This window comes from Fusarium oxysporum, chromosome II, assembly GCF_013085055.1.
Source record: "Fusarium oxysporum Fo47 chromosome II, complete sequence".
Taxonomy (NCBI): Eukaryota; Fungi; Ascomycota; class Sordariomycetes; order Hypocreales; family Nectriaceae; genus Fusarium; species Fusarium oxysporum.
Window position 1 is genome coordinate 1121271 of NC_072841.1, and position 17240 is coordinate 1138510.

Here is a 17240-nt window from a genome sequence, read left to right on the forward strand (position 1 = left end):
CCTTCAGGGTTGTATTCGCTACCCCTGTGGCTTTCCCCTGCATTCAGCGAATGTTACCAAGCCGCCGTGGCTTTGACACCCTGGCCCTATATATGTCATCTTATACATAGCGAATTGCGGGCTTTTCGGCTTGTTTGCTTGGAGGAATACTTCCTAGTTTCCTTTGTTCTCGGGAAAAGCGGCCGGCTCGGCGTTATGCTTCCTTGGCATACATTTGTACAACTTTGTTAATATTGGGAAACATCGAAGTCTTTGATTTACGTCTATTGAACTCCTAACCCATTTAAGACTTCCCGTAGTCATAAAATCCTCGCCCGCTCTTAACGCCTAGATTACCTTCATCCAAAAACTTCTGTAGATATTCTCGGGGTGCACTTGGGATATTTCCCCTAGCATCGGCATAATGCTGCTCAATATCCAACACAACATCCAAACCAACAACATCCATCTGCTCAAAAGGCCCTTTGGGTGTTTTCAATACTCCCTTGAAAATATCGTCGATTTCTTCTGGTGTTGCAGCGCCTTCTGAAGCTGCAAGGAGGGCTTCTCTCTTGATAGCCGCCCATATTCTGATGTGATTGAATTAGACACCATAGCAAGCGAGTTTTTCGGAGAGCTTACCTGTTGTAGATGTATCCCATTGATGGTGACTTAACATGAAATGGCGAGAAGCCATGGACTTTGCATTGCTCCATCATCAATGTGATGTATGAAGGGTTGGTTGTTTCATGGCCCATGATTTCGATTTCTAGTCTTTGTTAGCAACATATTTTGCAAGTCGCCTGACGTATGATTCTTACCGGGTGTCTCAGGTGGCCAGTCTACATCCTTTCTGTTAGCACAGGTATTCTGCTAGCTTTTGAACACTTACAAGAATGAGCGCTTAGAAAACGACTCTCGTTTCTTAGATTAAGACCCTTCAATATCTCCGAACAGGAATAACTGCTCGAGTTTGACGCAATGATAGTATCTCGTGGAGCTAGTGAATCGAGCTCTGAGATGACTTTCGTCTTCAGCTCGATTTGCTCAGGTACACACTTTTCAGTCAGCCTTGAGCCATTTTTAATATCTGAGTTGCTTACCTCGACTACCAACCAAGCAGCTTGAAGAGCCTCGCGCAAGCTTTCGGGAGAATGAGTTATGATTCTACCCCAGAAAGCATTTCTGTTGCTTGAACTTTGTCGAAACTCCTCAATGGCTTCGATGCTGGCTTGAAGTTGGGCTTCTTGGCCGTCGACCAGATGGACATCGTTTCCTCTACTCGACCACTGAGATATGGTTGTTAGCAAGGAATTCATGAAGGATAAGATAATTGTTGAGGCGATACATACCATGAATGCAAGGCGTCTTCCTTGAGTGCCCGCTCCGATCAAAGTGACCGACGTCCTAGGAGTTACTGTAAGAACCATATTGACAACATTAAGAAAATGAAGAGGTTTGAGAGCTTGGATGTATCCGACTGAGGAGGAGAGGTTGAAATAGAAGCAAGGAAATAGACGTTCCAGTAGATCTTGCTCAGCAAACGATCGTCATCATTTCGGATCCGGTCCACGATACCCCAGAAGCTAACTTAGTGAGTGGCGAACATCTCCACTCCATTTCGACCTCACCAGCGTCATCGGATCCGAGACAAAATCAGGGTAATCGAAACCGAAAATTGTCTCTGAGGTCAGTGGCTGAATTCGCTTGAGTTGGGGTAACTTGATTACTTATTCCGCATCGCGGAAACCTACAGCGCCAAGTCCATGGCGTCGGTATGTGCATTCAACCCAACCACCTTCTGCAATCGTACATGGTAAACTGTTGGTATCACTCAAACAAAGGGCTTGCATTTTGAGTCAGCCTATGGGAACGTATGGTATTTAAACTAAAACACTAGGATGTACACTATTTTCATCAGCCGTTGTTGAGAACTTTGCTATCGCTGCCTGCACAGACTTTGAGCTCTGCGGCAAATGCCTCAACGTCCTCTCCAACGTGGACAGTAAACTCTGATAAGTTTCTTCGGTGATTTTTCCAATGCCAAAGTCGCGGTCAATGGCTTTCCTCAGTAACTGTACCCCAGCAACGGCATGGTGCGGATATGGATCAATAGACACGATCGGTACTGTGAATACCGTTTGTCTCCTACTGAAACCATCGCTCTCGATTGAATCGCGAGGTCGCTTTAATGTGAATGTGTTGTGCAAACCGAATGCTAGAGTATTCATCACCGTGTTTTCAGCATCGATGCATATGTCGGTTATATCTGGGAGGAGGTCTTGACGGTCTGTGGCTTCGATAATATCTACCAGCATGAGAATGCTGAGATGGTAGTGAAGCATAAGAGAAACTACAGAGTTAGTCAGCAGAGTTCTTTGTTGCAGGATATTGCCTTGAACTTACACCATCGAAGCTTTGTCTGCTGCCCAAGAAAAGGCATGCGTTTATGACATTCATCCAAAAGAGGACGATAAATGATCCCAAATTGTTTAACAGAGTCAACTACGGCCAGGTATGCTCTCCGAACCTCTGACTCCTCATGGCCATCTCTCAGAGCTTCTTTGAATATGGCGGTAACTTTCCATCCAAGAAGTTTCCAAGAGGCCCCAGCAGCAATGATTTGATTCGCCCTTTCATCTGTCATGTCTGAGCTACCTTGCTTCCACTGACGGGCGTTCTCGTCGAACATCTTGGCACAAGTTTTGACGAGACGCCATGGGAGTTCAGATTCGAAGCCGAAGAGACCTGAAGATAGAAGGGAGCGGCAATTGAGGGTAAGAGATGCGGAGGTATCAAATGTTAGAGCTGCCCAGTATACAGTACTTTCGGCATTTATGAAGCCTGATGTCTCGATTGACTCTGGTGTTGTGACAATAGCTTGCGACTTGAGAGACGGAGAAACTTTGGATCCGCTGAATTGTAGATTTCTCTGACGTGCACGTAGTGTTTGTATCTGCTGCAAGGCTGCATGAACACAAGCCTGACCGGAAATCCCATCTGTCTCCTCTTCCTCTGAAATACCCTCAGGTATCGGCGTGAGGGCAAACAGAAGCAGAGACAGCATTGATCGGTAAGACGGTCTGTTGATGACACGTAACATGTCCCTTCGAGCATGCCTCCAGAGAGTCTGGACAAGACTGCAGTGATCCTCGTTGGAATTCGGCTCAGGAGATGTAACAGGGAGCCATCGTGCCGCGAACGCAGAAATGGTGCTCTGTAAAGACTGTTCAATATCTCGACATCGATCGACTAATTGACTGTCGCCAGTATCTACTATGCACCCATCGAGATGGCGACAGAGGTCAGATATGCTGACGTATTTGTCTGCTAGATTGTGACCGAACCTGCTCATGTAAGTACAAGTGGTGGAGACGTTTGGCTAGTACATACAAGAAAGGGCAAGCATATCTTCCCATCCAAGAGCCAAAGACCGCCTCGAAGCCTTCTCTGTACAGAGTATCAAGCCATCTAGAGTCGACATTTTCCATGTGGACACTCTCTTCTGAATTTCTTATCGGACTTGGACACCATGGCAAAGATGCTGACTCAGGCATTGCCGGCACAGTTGAGCTATCTCTGTAGGTATCATGGTCTAAGTCATTTGCAGGACCTGGATCAAAACCCGACTCACGGGATGTATCCGTGACTCGACTGTCGCGTGTTGACGATGTGTCGCTTGTAGGCCGTGTCGTCCCTCGACGCGACCTGCGCTTTGTCCCTCCACTGTTTGTCTTGGCATTTTGAAGCCACTGCAAAAGACTTCATTAGTCGCTGAAAACCATTTGCCTTGATAGTCACATACTTTGAAGGTACACGCATGGTGACGGTTCCGACAGCGTGTACACGAAGAAGTCCCTTCGCTGCTCTGGGCGTCACAAGCCACACGCGATCTACGACACTCATCGCAGCTGGAGAACTGAGTACGACGTGTAACAAGACCCGCTGGCATATCGGGTCCACTATGAGTGAGCGTTGCAGTGGTAGCAATTCGCGATTCAGGAGTGAATTTCGGATCCGGATGATGTTTGTTGGGAATGAAAAGAGCCCACTTTATTTGGAAGAGAGAACAGGGAAGTCTTTCATCAGATGATGCGGGGTAATGCAGATCCCCCAGTTCAGCTTTAGTCTGGGGTTGACATTCAAGGTTAGACCCGCCTTGACGGGTTGATGGTCACATTTTCATCACTTTGGAGATGGTTTCTTTAGAGCTCGATTGGTAAAAGGCGGAGAGGGTGAAATTACGGTTGAAAGCTTAATTTTGGAGAAATTCTTTGTTCGTTGGTCTGGTTTGTGTGTAACGGGCGCCGCCACATTCTCTTAGGTAACGCTGATCGCTTGCGAGAAAAGGGAGCCATGTGTTGACAGGGATCTTCGGAACCGAGGCCATGACACTCTTTGTTTATGACGTACAAGTTTTTGCATTGTAGAAACCCGTCTTTGAGTGAAGGACTGGAAGCTGAAACCACGAGAAGTCGGGGATAGCAATAGAGATATATATCAGATGAAGAGTAATAGGACATCATCTCACCGTTGTAGTAGATTGATCTGAGATCCGTAACTCACAATCGAACCATTCTTAAGAATGACTCGCTCACTCGACACGACCATCGGATCCGGTTCCAAACCATGACCTGTTTCTCAGTTTCTTATTCCAGATAAGCGTTTTCCGCCCTCCACCGTTGGCACTATTCCGTCCCTCCCCCGTCTCCATCTACCGCGTGCGTTCCTCACAAGCCTCTTACGATCTCATCACTCAAGATCAGCAACATTAGACATTGCGGGGAAATCATGGGGAAGACAAGGGTGACGCGACATACTTAAGTTCGCTGATCGTCCCATCTTTTCTGCCCATTTCTAAAACAGAGACACAGACATTCTGCGCTATCATCATGACTTCTTATTCTACTCCCCCAAATGAGAAGGCTGAGGTCTTTGAGGCCGAGGCTGCTGGTAGAGGGCAGGTTGATCGTATTGATGCTATGGCTACGGCACCTGGCACAACCCTCGAGTCGTTTTCTCATCTTGATGAGAAGAAGATTCTTCGCAAGGTTTGTTCTGTACACCAAAATTTATCATCTTATCACTAATGACTCTCAGATGGACATGCGATTGATCCCCATGCTCGCACTTCTTTACCTCCTCTCTTTTCTCGACCGTAAGCTCACCACAGCCCTCACTTGATGGCGCCCAACTAAACATGCAACTACAGGAGGAAACATCGGAAACGCAAAGATCGAAGGTCTTCAGGAAGATCTCAAAATGAGCCCGGACCAATACAACTGGTGTCTCACCGTCTTCTTCTTCACATACGCCGCCTTCGAAGTCCCGTCAAATCTCCTCCTTAAGAAACTCCGCCCAAGCGTTTGGCTTCCCACAATCATGATTGCATGGGGCATTGTGATGACACTCATGGGTATTGTTCAAAATTACCATGGTCTTCTCATCGCGCGCATCTTTCTTGGTGTCACCGAGGCCGGTCTCTTTCCTGGTGTTGCTGTACGTCTACATCACTTCTCCAATCTTTGCTGGTAAACTAACGTGTTCTCAGTACTACCTCACAATGTGGTATTGTCGTCACGAAATTCAATTCCGACAGGCACTCTTCTTCTCTGCAGCTTCCATCGCCGGTGCATTCAGCGGTCTTCTTGCCTTTGGTATCGCAAAGATGGACGGTGTCGGCGGCCTCGAAGGATGGCGCTGGATCTTCATCCTCGAGGGAATCGTCACCGTTCTTGTTGCCATCTTTGCCTTCTGGGCACTTTACGATTTCCCCGAAACTGCAAGCTTCTTGACCGAAGAGGAGCGCGCTTTCGTCGTGTTCAGACTCAAGTATCAGGGCCAGCAGAAGGCTGCGGGGCAGAGTCAGTCTCGTGTTGCGCAGGCCGACGAGTTCAAGTGGGAGTATGTCTGGGCGGCGTTTAAGGATTGGCAGATTTGGGTCAACATCTTTGTTTACTGGGGTGTAAGTCAAGATATGTGAGCTGCTAGGACGCGAGTAACGCTAACTCTGACAGATTGTTTGCCCACTCTATGGTATCAGTCTTTTCTTGCCCACCATCATTCGAAACCTTGGCTACAGTTCCAGTAAGGCCCAGCTTATGACTGTTCCCATTTACATCACAGCAGCTATCCTAGCTGTGATCGTCGCTTGGACATCAGACCGAGTTGGCAAGAGAAGTCCCTTCATTGTGTCTTTCCTCTGCGTCATGGTTGTTGGCTTTACAATGCAAGTTCCTCATAATATCACATTGCTTCAGCTCATACTAACCTTTCCAGGTGTATCTCTACCCACAACCCCAAGGTCGTCTACGCCGGTGTCTTCATCGCAGCATGCGCCATCTATCCTGCGTTCCCTGGAGTTATCACTTGGCTGGCCAACAATCTGTCGGGAAGTTACAAACGCAGTGTTGGAATGGCCATTCAGATTGGAGTTGGAAATCTCGGCGGTGTAAGTACAATGCGTTTTCGGTAGCAAGGCTCTTCTCATTAACAAACTTAGGCTATGGCGTCAAACTTCTACCGACAAAAGGATGGGCCTCGGTACATTTTAGGTCACGCTCTGGAACTTGGTTTCATTGGCGGAGGTATAATTGCGGCTCTTATCTTGATCTTCAGCTACAGCCGCATCAACAAGAGCCGTGACAGGAGAATGGCAGCTGGTGAACATGAGACGATCTCTGAGGAGGAACTTTCCGCCAAGGGAGATAAGGCTGTAACCTGGCGATATATGCACTAAATGTACCTAGCTTAGCTGTGGATTGAATTACATAACGAGATTGGACTGTATCGTGTCAATTTTTTTCTCAACTAGTCGATGCAGTTTCCTGCAGAGCATAAGGGGCGCCCTGAGGATAGCTACAGTGAAAATAGCACCCATTGCCTTCACGATAAGTAAGAATGGAGACAGAGCCAAGTTAGTCTAGTCTAGTTTAGACTCGTCACTCTCAATGCGCGCCCTTGGTTTAACTATGTAGCCCCACCTAACCCCGCCTCGTTGTCGTTGGCGCCCAAGTTTCTCAACATGATTCATCCTTAGATAGATATTTATAGTGAAGTCAATTCCTATCGACGTCGAGTCAAGCAAATACCTTTTTACCTCTATCTTCAAAATGTCTCTCTATGCTCGACAACTCAACATCAATGACCTAGAGCGGTCACTGGCCGTTGAAACTGCCGCGTTTCCTCCCGCCGAGGCCGCCACTCGCCAAAAGGTTGTGAGATCCATAACAGATCCGAGGTTTATGTCTAACCTCGATCTTAGATTGAGTATCGCTTGACAGTATGTCCTGAGATATGCATTGGCCTCTTTCTTCGGGCTGGGGCCAGCTTGCCGTCTCCCATTCCTCATGACATCCCATTCGTGGAGGAATCGACATCCAGCGACGATGTGCTCCTCGCGCATGTCATCTCTACTAAAACGACCAACAAACCTGTGAGAGATGAAGACATGGACTACCCTCGCAACTGGAAAGAAGACCCCCAAGGTGACTATGCCGTGGGTCACAAGAAGAATGGAAGAACGATTGCTCTCCACGCTCTTGCTGTCGCTCCCGATTACCAGAGGGCCGGGCTAGGCAAGGCCATTATGCGCGTTTATATTGAAAGAACGAAGTCACTCAATTCCGCGGATCGTATATCTATCTTGACGTATGACCGTCTTGTTCCGTATTATCAGAGACTTGGATTTGAGCACTATGGGAAGAGCGAGTCTGCATATGCTGGGGTAGCTTGGCACGATCTTGTGAGTGGCATCAAAAGCAGAAAGACCAATTCTAACTGGGACATAGTCTTACATACTATCTTCGTCTGTGTGAGAGACCCCTACAATGGTGATGTTAGATGTGTAGCGTGATGGACTTCGGAATGAAAAGGCTCGCGTGGCCTAGAAAATCAGGCGGCCTGCTGCAAATCTTGTAAGACTAATATGTAGATGATTGCTAGCTATAAGGTTCAACTTCAGGCTGCTAACACAGACAATGTGGACACAATATTCTGTTTTTCACCATAAGCTTCTACCCAGTCTGGTGAGACGAATTCTACAACAGTCTCTAGCTACATACTTTCCGCCGAGCTATCTTCGGTAAAGAATAAGCGGCTATTAGATGGTTGATTAGGTCGCAACATGTGCCGTAGGTGAATGTATCCTAATGATAGATGTCGACTCGTCGCTTGTTTTTGAAGACAACTTCCATTGACCAGGGTCCAGATCAAACCTATGCACTTGGCGACATCAAAATCTACTTCCAATTTCATCTAGCTTAATTCATGCACAACATGTTGGCAGATGGGCGGTTGGCTTTCAGACGCTTGGCCTGTCTCAATACTTATGGGCTCGCTGCAAATTGACATCTTCTTATCGGCTAGTCATGTGTCAGTGTTGAGATCTGTTACACTGAGTTGGTCATCATACTGCACTGAATTTCGACGGTGGCCAGTCCGACCTCTACCCGAAGGTCAAATTTGATCTGAATTTTGGGCTTTCGAGCCAGATGGAGTCTCGATAGGGCGTCTCTTGTCCCAGTCCGCTCAGGTTCGCCAATATGGGATAGCTTCACTTTGAGGACCGACTGGACACGACAGTTATCTGTATATGTTAGTATCTACCATGCGTCGTCAGGGATCAAAGGCTTACCCTCAAGTGTCAACCGCTCGATGTCGCTCTCGAAGCTGGTGAGAATGCCAAGCTCCCAGATCCGCTTATCGGGTGGCAAATCCGCACTGAAGTACGCTGTTTGTTCATGAACGGCGACTCGGTCAGGAACAAGTCCCCCCTTGAATCGTCACGTCAGCAAAGGCAGCTCGATGACGCCAATCTCAATGGTAGAGTTTTACCTTGATGAGAAACCACTCCACTTCCCCCTCAGGCTTTTCGCCCTTGGGGAAACGCAGGAGTGCTCGTTTGATGAGATCACGAAGGCGAGTCTTCTTAATCGCACCTGTCAATGACTGTGAGGCCACACCAACTGAGACTCGGTTTGAAGCGTCGGGGGAAAAGTTCTGGTTTACGGCCCGCATTGTAGACCAGACTCATGCACACGGAAAGTCGCGGGGCAGCCGGCATGACCACTTTAGTTTTCGCTGTGAAGTTTATCTGCGATTTGCCGATAAACTCTTCAATCTTGCCTAGAACGTAGCGGGAGCTTCCAAGCCCACCAGCGAGGACAATGTAGTCCTGCGTAATCAGAGACAATTCTCATTCACGGACATTTGGATTCTTCTGAGACTTATGAGGTGGTTTTCGGAATTAGTCTCGCTGTCTGTCTCGAATGCTCTCGCAAAACGCCGAATGTGCTGATTGATCTCATCAATCTGGCTGTCGAACAAAGAACCGAGAGATTCACTAAGCCTGGTGAGAAACATATCCCAACTTGTCTCTGGTACGAGGGAGCTTACCCGGCCAGAACAAAGGAGGGTGGCGGGGGAGGGTCTCTTGAGTCATCTCGAGCGCTCGTCTTGAAAGAGATGTTGAATGTCAAGTCGCGGAACTTATCGGGGTTGAATTCGTGTTTGCAAATGCGGAAGCGGTTGCTGTTTCGTAAGTCCCAGGCGACATCCTCGATGTCTCTTACCAAGAGATCACGCTTGTCCTGAAGATAGTCACCACCATTTCCTCAAAGCCTCGGTCGATGTACGAGGATCCAATTGCACAGGCTAAGAAAGTTAGCTCATGCCTTTAAGAGAGAGAGAGAGAGAGGGGGAAAGGACATACTTGTTGGTGGTGCTAATTCCATAGCCTGGGGCGGTTTCTCATAAGTATTATTTATCTTCAAGAGGCAGAAATCCTTCAGAGCTTAGCGCCAGCAATGCCACAGCATCTGGAGGGGAAAGGTTACAGTGGTCCCACCGCCAGCATCGACAATCAAGACATTTTCACCATTCTGTGAGGTATGTATGAGTTGTGGTTTTTCCGAAGGCCCTTGGCTCACTAACCTTGAGTTGGTAATCAAGATTTGGTACGCAAATCTCATACGCAGCAACCGCTTGCGGCTCCGTCATGGTCACTCTGACGCTGTGAAGGCCCACCCTTTCGAAGCCAGAGTCACAAACGAGCTGCGTGAAATCACGGACAACAGCCGGGTCCCATATGGCGGGTACACTGAAAAGGAACAGAACCTCGGCCTCTTCGAAATTCTTTCCTCCCAGCGAAGCTGGCGTGAACCGCTTGGTGCTAAGTTCGCCATACAAGGACGTCAAGAAGTCTCTGTAAAGACTTTTGACTTGACCATTGTCGCCATCAACTTCTCCAAGGTCGACTTTAAACCATTCATGTAGTTTTAAATGCTCGACAGAATCGTCGGGGACCTCCGTTCCCCATCCAACGAGCTTCGGCGGCTGATCGTGGACATTGTAAAAGACACGTGTGGGCGTCTTTGGATATTTCATATCGATGCCCCATTCCAGGATATTCACTTCAGCATGACCTTTTCGTCTGTACGCGACACCATTGCCTGTTAAAGTTGTCAGGAGCCCACATCATTGCAGTGGTCAGACTTTGGGGATGAACCAGATCACATACCACTCACTCCAACATGATGCCAACCACAAGATCCTCCGCCATAATGCTGACTTTGCTAGATCGAGCTGTGTTGAGAAAGATTGAAGAACAAATGAGAACACCTGCAAAGGAAAAGAGAGGCTATCAATGTCCTCCTCTACCATAATAGAGGGAGGCAGTGAAATTCCTTACGTGGCACCGCATGCTCTACACAGCTGAGTGAAGGAATACACAGTCTCAAGCAGCATGCCGTCCCGTGCCGTGCCGTCCTTCCTACCGCCACATCACTTTTAATTTCCGTTTTTTATTCAGAAGGTGTCACAAATGAGTTGTCATTGGGGTCTGTACGACTTCTCTCGCCGTTACAATCATCGTCCTAGCCTTGAGAGGCACTGCACGTGGAGCCTCTGTTTTGGTCTGGCTAAGCAAGAATCACAACACCGATGTTGCTGAAACCTCTACCAAGCAAACAGTTGCAGCTACGAATGTTCCCATTCCTCAGCAAGTCCCAGAGAGCCAGGTTATCCGCAGTCAGATGAACCCAAATCCCATCACGGAGTCACACAGGGAGTTGGCTTTCCGTGTCATAACTGTCTGTGGGCCCGATGGAATCAGGGAAAATGTTGCAGGATTCGAGTTCCTAGTCGAAAATCTTTTCATGGATCTTTTTTATGGCGGCGTAGATCCTGCTATTACGCCTATCATCATTCCAACCGCCGAGAGGTCCTCTTTCAATGACCAAGAACTCGTCCGCCTTGCCGGTGATCCTCCCGAAGGCGAGACGTGGTCACAGTTGATATGCGATCGAGACACTCGATTATATGCCATATGGACATTCCTCAACCGATTGATCTACAGACGAATGGATCCAAACTGCAATGTTGAAGAATGCCTGTTGCCTCCTGAGGCCTCAAGCTGTTATCAGCTCATGCCTCGTCGCGACTTCACTCACAGTGAGTTCACTATCCATCACATTGCTGCGGTGGGCTCTACTGAAATAATCCCAGGGGAAGACTCCATTTCAGTCTGGAGAGAGATTCTCTTCATGATGCTCATGGGTCTGTACAAAATGGTATACATACCCGCGACCGATCTCGACATGGATGACCCACGACGAGAGAGAATTGATTCCATGGCCTCTGAAGTCGCCGACGCCCTGAATCTGGAACTCCTAGAAGCTCGTGGCCGTTCAGGCGCTGATATCAAAAAGAGGCTGAGTCACATTTTCGGCTACGCAGCAAACTGTGCTCTCATCTTCTTCGGGCAGCCCTCTGTGTGGGAAACTGACTGGGATTCTGACCCAGGTCGTCTCGTTGCTCCGAGAATCCGGTTCATGTGGAATGGGCAGGTCAAATGGACCAGACCTCCTGTCGTGTATAAAGGCACCCCGTAGGCTCGGCTCGTGCCTCATGAGCCTGTATCGCGTCCTAGGAAGCTTCCTGGAAATTCATATGGTCGAATGTGGAGCGGTGGCCAAAGTACCTCTGATATCTGATACAACAGTTTGTATCTAGTTAATTATTGAGAACCAGTAAATTTATTTTCTCTCCTTTGCAAACGAATAGAAGTGTAACAAAAAATCCAGCCAATGTCGGATGTGAAGCAACACGAGGAGAAGTCGCCCAAGCGAACATACCCGCCTGAAGTCAGCCTTTACGCTGCCGATCTCCTTCATTCAACAGCATACAGTTTAACTTTTACGATATAGCGGGCGTTACTATGCAGTAGTCTCCGTCGGTAGCTGGCATGTAGCAAAGACATGTTGTGCCAGGCACTGTGAGTGTCGTACAAGCGAGGGGGTTGGGCCAAAATGAAGGACTCTGAGCTGCGCGCTCATACAATTAGAGCTTATCGCAAACGCATTTGTGTAGGCGGACTGCGGTCGCAAAACACATCGATAAATTACGGTAACATGTTGTGAATTAGAACAAGGCTCCAGCTCCTCCGAGCTGCAACGCCATCTGAAACTTTCCCCGTCCTGTGTGACATAAGAGGCGACTCTAGACCTTCCAATTCTACGCCCCCATTGACGCTGACGAAGATGGGAGGGAAAACAGAAGCTCCTTCAGACCAAAAATATATGACAACTGACCAACGAACCAGCGTTAATCCTGGGCTGATAACCCCCAAACCCCTCAACTGCGACGTCCTGCTTTCATGGGAGCTCATTCGTTTTGGGCTTCAAGCTTCTGAGAGGCATGCTACAAGCCCGTGTCGGATCTTTCTTTTCCTTGCCCACCTCCGCCGCGTTTCTCGGCTTCATGTGGTGCATGACATTGATCGTGGCCATGAGAGAAGAATGGCTGGCTCCAAGAGCCTTACCCCATTCTTCCCACTTTTTCTGATCCTGCATCTTTCGTACGAGCGCGCGCAGAGTTGCGTTTTTGACGTCTTCCTTGGGGACATTCTTCTGGTATTCCTCGAGGGCCACTTCTGTTCTGTGGATTGTGCCGCTGATCCAGACCAGAGTGTCATCGTGCTCGGAAGCCAAAGTGAAATGAGAAGTCCTCAGCTTCTTGGCATATTGGAGGTTGTGCATGGTTTGCTCGGCCAGTCTTGCGCACGCCTGAGCATCCTGCTTCAAGTCACCAGCAGAGAGCCTAATGTCTACCAGAGCTTTACCCACCCCCAACACCTCCAAGACGATGGGAAGCGCGACCTCAGCTCCTGAAATTGTGGTAGGTGTGTTGTGTGTATTATAAGATTGTAGGGTTGTTGTTTTTTTGGCACAGAATACTCTGCCGGCTGGGTCATGCAAGCGATGTGGGATATTAAGTTTGACGAGAAGAGACTGACGAAGAGGGTCCGGTTAATAGAGTATCGTAAGAGTGCAGATTCCAGTCATTTGAACCATCCAGTGACCGGCAATTCGTAGCTACATGTTTATTACAATACAGCTCTAGGCGCAGTTTCGTCTCTTTAGCTTTGGCTTGAAGCTCAGCCGGTATGGCCGAAGGACAAAGAAATAGATACCGCCATTAGTATCATGGCTTCATTTGGAAACATTCCTGACAAAAACCTTGAAACTATCCCATGTCCATAGTGGATGCCACTGCCACGTTATCAGAATGGATATCAACTCTCTACAATGCGTGAGAGACCATGGGTGAAATGATATAGTGATTTCGGCCAGAAATTTAGTAAATGGTGGCAAATCCTTCTTCTATTGCTACGCGTATCATCTTCGTCATGAAGTATTTGAGACTTTATTGTGGTTGATAAGCATCCATTCTTGTCGTATCACATAGGCTTGCTCTGTCCTTGGGTCTCTCACAGTGGTTGCTACATGGCTAATTACTACGAGGATTACCGGGCAGGCAACCAAATGACGGGTCCTAAAAACGGTGGTCTATGGATTTCTTCTACGGACGAGCTGACAATACCTAAGCCCCCAGGCTACGGTAAGTTACCAGACATCACTCTTGGCGGCGATTGGACGGTAAGGCGGTAAAGTCATCTCCGAGCTGTTTAGGCAGCAGGTTGTTGGAAGTGTACAATAGTAGATCGCTATGTGTCGATACCTCTGATTAGCGAGATTTACAGCCAAGCTCTAAGTATAATATATCAAAAGATACCTAAGATGGGAACCCCTGCCATAGAAAACAACAGGAAAACACGGAAACCCGAATGGGGAGCGTTTGGTGTTGTTCTTTTTGCTTTTTCCTTGAGTCCAAGCGTTTAGCAGATGATTCTGTTTCACGGAACACAACGGGCGGCCTACCATGGCACTAGGGGCTGGCTGGCCGGGTCAAATCACCAACGGAATGAGAGTCCACCTAGTCAATTGTTTGTTTGCAAATGGTCCTCCCTTTTGGTGACAGAAATCGGTCAGAAACAAGGGAGCTGGGTGTCTTGGCTTGAACTCCTTTTCAATTGAACTACTGTGCCTGATTCCACCCTGTAGTGTAGCTCACAGCATGGTACTAGATAGCGTCCGAGTGAGTGGCTAAAGGCGGCACAGCAAGTCTGTTTTCTATGCGAAACTCCCTGGTATCAGTGTTGTCTGAATGAGCACCCCCTTCTGAATGGAAGCTTGAGCTAGTATGTTCAACTTGGCCCTTTGTTGTGCCAACAACTTTTACCCAAAACGGTACGTCTATAGCCAAACAAATGCAGCGTCCATGAATTTTCTTTCAGACTAGCGCATACCAAGACGCCTCCGCCATTCTCTGAGGTGGTGGTCAGCCATTATCATCACCAACGTTAGTAAAGTTTGGGCAAACAACACAAAGAAGTTCCCGTTGGGGCCTCCGAGTCTGTTCATGCACATTAAGCACGTCCATCATGCAGGCGACAGTGCAGAAATAGCTATGTCGCATCGCCATGGAATGAAGCTTTCTTTCCCATTACCAGCGGTTCGATTCACTTCCTGGTGCCATGAAGGCAATCCAACAATGAGAACAGTACTTCCAGCGGCTGTTTGGCCAAATGATAACGATGTTTCTATTAATAGCCCCCACATCCAGTCTGTCATATGATCTCAGCTTGGTGGATCTGGATACAACTGTGCGCAAACATCAGTCTTTGAAAGACAGACAAACTACTTTAATACACCCAATCTTCGAAATGGATGACTTTACTCAACAAATGACACGCTATCTGTCAATTCAAGTAAACCCCAGGTGACTTCGCGCTGTGATGGCAGCTCTTTGCGACGGGAATAACATCAATCCAGTCTAGGCAACGTGGCGGAGTGGTTATCGCGACAGCCTCGAATTACCGTAAGCTGTTTCCTTCGGGAGCGCAGGTTCGAATCCTGCCGTTGTCGATGTTTTTTTATCTTTTAATATATATCATCTTTGCGTCTCTGATGTTGTAAATAAAACGATGCTTTTTGCGAGCAAGGGGCCTTGTATAGGCTAGAGTACTCAGAGATTTATTGACTATTAATTATAGTAAATTTAGAAAAAGTATATCTCTTATATATTATTATGCAGTTGCTTATTTAAAAGAGGATTCAGCTTGTTGCTGGTAATACTGCTAGAGTTCCATCAATATCCGGGACGAATGCATTCAATTGTTAAGTAACTGGCCTATTGTAAAATGACTCAGACATCAGCAACCAATACTACGCTCGCCCCGATACGAGTCAACTGATGTTCAGCTCACCAACAAGAGCCACAACAGAAGCGAACCCAGCATCAGTAGTCGGCCTGATTGAAAGCATACCAGCGCCGAGATCCCACTCAGCAACATGAGCATTCTCCTCAGTGGCCTTATCCGGGCTGCCATCGGGCGTAGCAGGAATACCGAAAACTCTGACCGAACCACCAGAAGACTTGGCTTCATCGAACAAGTTGTCAATCTGTCCCGCAACCTTGTTATCTCGGATGGAGACCTTGAAGCCGAGGTTCCTCACGACGACGAGATAGTCTGGGAAGGCAAGGTTGCGGGACTCTTCAGAGGCGGTGTTTGATAGCTGGTAGCGTCGCCCTGGGCTGGGAACGTTCCTAGAATGATGTTAGTATATAGAGGTCTTCCCGGGTAGTCAGAACTTACCAATCACCAGCTGGAACACAGATAGTTTGAATTTCATCATACGAGAATTGCACGTCGAGGTTAGTATCGGTGTCCATAGAGCCGAAAGACACGCTCCTCTCGTTGGTACTTCCTTTACCGGCAGAAAAAGACAACCACGGTCCATAGGAGAATCCGTCGGTGGCGGCATGGCCAAAGTCAGATTCGTTCACCTCTCTACCATCAGCAACGTTGATCTGAGTAGAAGAGTCACCATCTCCAACGCCGTTCATCCAGTGTTCAACTTGGGCAGTGTACTGAAGGGACATCCATTCAGGGACATATGTGATGGCGTGTGGTGTTCTGTCTCTCTCGAGGAGTTCACGGGTGATGTCAGCTGAGGCGTGACAAGCAGGCATCGTGATGCTATCAAGGTTAGAAAGCGGCCAAATGCTTCGTAAGATGGTATCTTACCCTGGGACTGACTGCCCGCCGATCAAGGCCTTAACGATTCGATTGAAATCTCTGGCTAGCGAACTAGCAGTTGGTCCACCTGTGTTGAGAAGGACGGCCTGATAGTCTGCGGCTGCGGCCTCGACCTTTTGCTTAGCTGCCGAGTATGCAGGAGCATGCGATGGCCACCATTGAGAAAAGTCTTGTTCACCCGTGAGGCCGTAGCCTTCTTCTTTTTCAAAGGTCTCCAAGGCACGATCTCTCTCGCGCAAGGCCTGGTCAAGTGCACTTGCCAGGGTTCGGCCTATCATTGTTACACGGACTTGATCACCCTCGCCCTGTGACTTGTTAGAGAAAGTAATGTTGCACATGCATTTCACGTACAATCTTGACTGCCATCAGATATCTAGTCTTGGTTAGTTACATGCGTACTGCATGGTGGCGATGTGCTTACTCGAGTAAACATTGAGTGTAAGTTTTGTGATGAGCCGGATCATAGAAAAGATCATTAGTCTGTAGGAAATTGTTGATGATGTTGTTAATTCCATAGTTCGTATAGGCTGGGTCGATATCTTGTGACGCGACTGGTGCCTTTTGCGCATGCTTGGTGAAAAACAAAGCAGGCTTATGTCCAGGTAGACCACCGACAGCATTCTGCACAGCCTTGCAGTATGCCAGCCACAGATACTTGTCGACTTCGTTAATAGCCATTTTCGCAGTAGCTATTCGAAAGGGAAAACACGTGGAGCGCAAAATAAGATGGAGAGTCCCAGAAACAGCGGCAGAGCGCGGGATGGAGACGCGGCTTTAAAAGGAATCTGAGCAAGCCATGTCTCTCCCATGTGTAATCACA

At 48.0% G+C, this 17240-nt stretch overlaps 7 protein-coding genes and 1 non-coding gene across 8 annotated transcripts; 4 read left to right on the forward strand and 4 right to left on the reverse strand.

Annotated features, from left to right (window-relative positions):
• Window positions 1-283: 283 nt before the first annotated feature.
• Window positions 284-3801, reverse strand: FOBCDRAFT_287819 (uncharacterized protein; the record flags this gene model as incomplete). The annotated part of the gene is made up of 11 exons (XM_059611710.1): window positions 284-569; window positions 622-748; window positions 801-821; window positions 872-1037; window positions 1083-1268; window positions 1332-1386; window positions 1734-1780; window positions 1887-2332; window positions 2386-3326; window positions 3373-3429; window positions 3614-3801. The coding sequence occupies 11 exons, from the start codon at window positions 3799-3801 to the stop codon at window positions 284-286; spliced, it is 2520 nt and encodes an 839-aa protein (XP_059464074.1).
• Window positions 3802-4871: 1070 nt separating this feature from the next.
• FOBCDRAFT_247693 (major facilitator superfamily domain-containing protein) lies at window positions 4872-6764 on the forward strand (the record flags this gene model as incomplete). Its single annotated transcript, XM_059610815.1, has 7 exons — window positions 4872-5030; window positions 5080-5137; window positions 5192-5478; window positions 5531-5944; window positions 5997-6208; window positions 6259-6430; window positions 6482-6764. The coding sequence occupies 7 exons, from the start codon at window positions 4872-4874 to the stop codon at window positions 6716-6718; spliced, it is 1539 nt and encodes a 512-aa protein (XP_059466710.1). The 3' UTR covers window positions 6719-6764.
• Window positions 6765-7091: 327 nt separating this feature from the next.
• Window positions 7092-8012, forward strand: FOBCDRAFT_256704 (uncharacterized protein; the record flags this gene model as incomplete). The annotated part of the gene is made up of 3 exons (XM_059611190.1): window positions 7092-7196; window positions 7244-7723; window positions 7770-8012. 3 exons carry the CDS (start codon window positions 7092-7094, stop codon window positions 7794-7796), a joined length of 612 nt encoding a protein of 203 aa, XP_059466711.1. The 3' UTR covers window positions 7797-8012.
• A 357-nt stretch (window positions 8013-8369) lies between these two features.
• FOBCDRAFT_256705 (uncharacterized protein) lies at window positions 8370-10365 on the reverse strand (the record flags this gene model as incomplete). The annotated part of the gene is made up of 9 exons (XM_054703223.2): window positions 8370-8566; window positions 8615-8753; window positions 8815-8928; window positions 9020-9122; window positions 9188-9328; window positions 9376-9510; window positions 9552-9633; window positions 9692-9716; window positions 9913-10365. 9 exons carry the CDS (start codon window positions 10363-10365, stop codon window positions 8370-8372), a joined length of 1389 nt encoding a protein of 462 aa, XP_054559198.2.
• A 436-nt stretch (window positions 10366-10801) lies between these two features.
• Window positions 10802-11870, forward strand: FOBCDRAFT_268762 (uncharacterized protein; the record flags this gene model as incomplete). Its single annotated transcript, XM_059611423.1, has 3 exons — window positions 10802-10808; window positions 10858-11430; window positions 11485-11870. The coding sequence occupies 3 exons, from the start codon at window positions 10802-10804 to the stop codon at window positions 11868-11870; spliced, it is 966 nt and encodes a 321-aa protein (XP_059464075.1).
• A 762-nt stretch (window positions 11871-12632) lies between these two features.
• Window positions 12633-13016, reverse strand: FOBCDRAFT_196422 (uncharacterized protein; the record flags this gene model as incomplete). The annotated part of the gene is made up of 1 exon (XM_059608848.1): window positions 12633-13016. One exon carries the CDS (start codon window positions 13014-13016, stop codon window positions 12633-12635), a length of 384 nt encoding a protein of 127 aa, XP_059466712.1.
• Window positions 13017-15156: 2140 nt separating this feature from the next.
• Window positions 15157-15245, forward strand: FOBCDRAFT_t40. Its single transcript has one exon. It is a non-coding gene; the product is annotated as a tRNA-Ser (tRNA).
• A 148-nt stretch (window positions 15246-15393) lies between these two features.
• On the reverse strand, window positions 15394-17130 carry FOBCDRAFT_13660 (uncharacterized protein). Its single transcript, XM_031172779.3, has 5 exons — window positions 16842-17130; window positions 16772-16793; window positions 16409-16725; window positions 15977-16360; window positions 15394-15927 (listed from the first exon to the last, which is right to left on the reverse strand). The coding sequence occupies exons 1-5, from the start codon at window positions 17096-17098 to the stop codon at window positions 15567-15569; spliced, it is 1341 nt and encodes a 446-aa protein (XP_031049564.3). The 5' UTR covers window positions 17099-17130; the 3' UTR covers window positions 15394-15566.
• Window positions 17131-17240: the final 110 nt, after the last annotated feature.